Source organism: Temnothorax longispinosus, chromosome 7 (assembly GCF_030848805.1).
Source record: "Temnothorax longispinosus isolate EJ_2023e chromosome 7, Tlon_JGU_v1, whole genome shotgun sequence".
Classification (NCBI taxonomy): domain Eukaryota; kingdom Metazoa; phylum Arthropoda; class Insecta; order Hymenoptera; family Formicidae; genus Temnothorax; species Temnothorax longispinosus.
This window is the reverse complement of record NC_092364.1, coordinates 10,045,002-10,046,343: the sequence shown is the minus strand read 5'-3', so window position 1 is coordinate 10,046,343 and position 1,342 is coordinate 10,045,002. Positions and strand designations below refer to the sequence as shown.

General features: G+C 43.1%; 1 protein-coding gene across 1 annotated transcript in view; it reads left to right on the top strand.

The window, feature by feature from the left end:
- Nucleotides 1-495: 495 nt before the first annotated feature.
- LOC139816662 (uncharacterized) overlaps nt 496-1,342 on the top strand; it is a 2,611-nt gene continuing 1,764 nt past the window's right edge. The window contains exon 1 of the mRNA XM_071784311.1: nt 496-1,342. This exon is cut by the window's right edge and continues 1,764 nt beyond it. Within this exon, the coding sequence (XP_071640412.1) occupies nt 509-1,342 (834 nt within the window). The 5' untranslated portion in view covers nt 496-508.

The following is a 1,342-nucleotide window of genomic DNA, read 5'->3' as shown; positions in this document are numbered from 1 at the left end:
GAAATTGCCTCAAGACATTAAAGTGAAGAACGCCGTGATCAATGTGCTGTCTATGGACAATGTGTGCTTTGCATGGTCAGTGGTAGCCGCCTTGCATCCAACTGAAAGACATTCAGAACGGGAATCTTCATACCCGCATTATTCAACGGTACTGAATGTACGAGACATTGAGTTCCCAATGACGTTGAGTCAAATTAAAAAATTCGAACGACTCAACAATATATCCGTCAATGTCTATACCATCGAGGGAAAGAAGACTTCAAACGTTCTTCCAATACGGCTTACCGACCACACGAATGATAACCATGTGAATCTGCTGTACATGCAGGATCCGCGAGACGACAATGTTGGACATTTTGCATGGATTAAGCATCTATCCCGTCTTGTGAGCTCGCAAATTAATAAACATGGACATACAAAGTATATTTGTGATCGGTAAGTGTCTATACTTCTTATAATAATGTATAAAATATTATATATATTGTATAAAAAAGTTTTATAAAATTTTATGTTTCTTTTTTGCAGATGTCTTCACTATTTCAGTTCGAGCGATAAGTTGCAGTCTCACACTGTGGAATGTCGAAAGGTAAACAAATGTGCAATCCGACTACCGAGCGAGGACAACAAGTGGCTCAGCTTCAAGAACCACAGCAGGAAAGAGCGACTTCCCTTTGTGGTGTACGCCGATCTGGAGTGCGTGCTGCAGAAGACACAACCGGAGACGGAACACGCGTCATACGCCTATCAACATCATCGGGTATGTAGTATAGCATACTACGTACAGTGCTCGTACGACGAAACGTTATCAACGTATCGATTTCGTCGCGATAACGACTGCGTCGCGTGGTTCGTCGAGGAACTCAACGGATTGGCGCATCGCGTAAAGAACATCTTGTCCGACATAGTATGCATGGTAGACCTAACGCGAGACGAGTGGGAGACATTTCACAGCGCGACGAAATGTCACATATGCGAACAACAATTCGCGCCTGATGATAATAAAGTGCGCGATCATTGCCACCTGACCGGGCGGTACAGAGGTCCAGCACACTCGACGTGCAATCTGAATTATAAAGATCCTCACTTCATCCCAGTAATATTCCACAATCTGTCGGGCTATGACGCACACTTTATTATCAAGGAGATAGCTGCCGCGTTCGAAGGCTCAATCGATGTACTGCCTATAACAAAGGAAAAGTACATCTCATTTACTAAACACGTGAAAGACACCGCGGAAATATCTGATTTGCGAAGCGATATACAATTAAGATTCATCGACTCATACAAATTTCTGAGCGCGAGTCTCGCAAAATTGGCATCCTTCCTAGATAATGATAAATTA